Below are 1,120 nucleotides of genomic sequence, written 5' to 3'. Positions count from 1 at the left end.
GCCCTTCTGGGCTCAGGGTCTCCAAAATGTGTGTGTCTAGAAACAAGTAAAGAGCAGACACCAACAAGAAAATAGTCCTCAGACGTTTATCATTTCTTTGTGGTGAGAACATTCAAAATCCTCCATTCTTGCTATTTTCAAATATACAACATATAACTGTTAACTGTAGTCACCCGACTGTGTAGTGGAACACTAGAACTTATTGTTCCTACCTAACTGTGACTTTGTACCCGTCGACTACCCTCTCGCCAACCTCCTCTCCCCGTCCCCTTCCCAGGCCCTGGTAACCACTACTCTACTTTCTACTTCAATGAGATTGACTTTTTTAGAACCCATATACGACCCCATAAATATGTAGAATTATTACATGCCAGTTAAAAATAAGTGAACACATTTTTAAAAAGAGTTTTAAGAAGAGTTCACACCTGAGAGATAATGCTGAAAGTACCGAGGTGTATGGTCCTCAAGTGTGAATACTTTACTTGGAAATTGCTTAGTTAGGTGCCTCTGTAATTCTTTTGTGTATTCCAGCACTTTCTTCTTTATCATAAGGTGTCCCAGCAACATGAAACCACAGAATCTAACAACTGTCTCAAAATTCCTCCTCCTGGGATTTTCAGATGATCTGGAACTGCAGCCTGCCCTCTTTGGGCTGTTCCTGCACATTTACCTGGTCACAGTGCTTGGGAACCTCCTCATCACCCTGGCCGTCAGCTCTGACTCCCACCTCCACACACCCATGTACTTCTTCCTCTCCAACCTGTCCTTGGCTGATGTGGGTTTCAGCACCACTACAATCCCCAAGATGCTGATGAACATACAGACACACAGCAAATCCATCTCCTATGCAGGCTGCCTCACTCAACTGTCCTTTTTTTATTTTCTTGGATGTTTACTTTTTGTATGTTTGGACAATCTACTCCTGGTTGTGATGGCCTATGACAGATTGGTGGCCATTTGTTACCCCCTACAATACCCAGTCATCATGAGCCCCCACCTCTGTGGCTTGTTGGTCCTGGTGTCTTTTCTCCTCAGTCTTTTTAACTCCCAGATGCACCGCATGATAGTGTCACAAGTTACCTTCTGCTCAGATGTGGAAATTCCTCATTTCTTCTGTGAC

The 1,120-nt window shown here is 43.8% G+C and overlaps 1 protein-coding gene across 1 annotated transcript in view; it reads left to right on the top strand.

Annotated features, from left to right (window-relative positions):
* Positions 1-565: 565 nt before the first annotated feature.
* Positions 566-1,120, top strand: part of LOC103610731 (olfactory receptor 7E24-like) — a 2,700-nt gene continuing 2,145 nt past the window's right edge. Inside the window, exon 1 of the mRNA XM_008594837.1 lies at positions 566-1,119. Coding sequence (XP_008593059.1) covers positions 566-1,119 — 554 coding nt within the window. The remainder of the gene's footprint in view (position 1,120) is intronic.

Source organism: Galeopterus variegatus, unplaced genomic scaffold, assembly GCF_000696425.1.
Source record: "Galeopterus variegatus unplaced genomic scaffold, G_variegatus-3.0.2 Scaffold11676, whole genome shotgun sequence".
Taxonomy (NCBI): domain Eukaryota; kingdom Metazoa; phylum Chordata; class Mammalia; order Dermoptera; family Cynocephalidae; genus Galeopterus; species Galeopterus variegatus.
The sequence above is the reverse complement of the archived record's forward strand: the minus strand, read 5'-3'. Positions and strand labels throughout refer to the sequence as shown.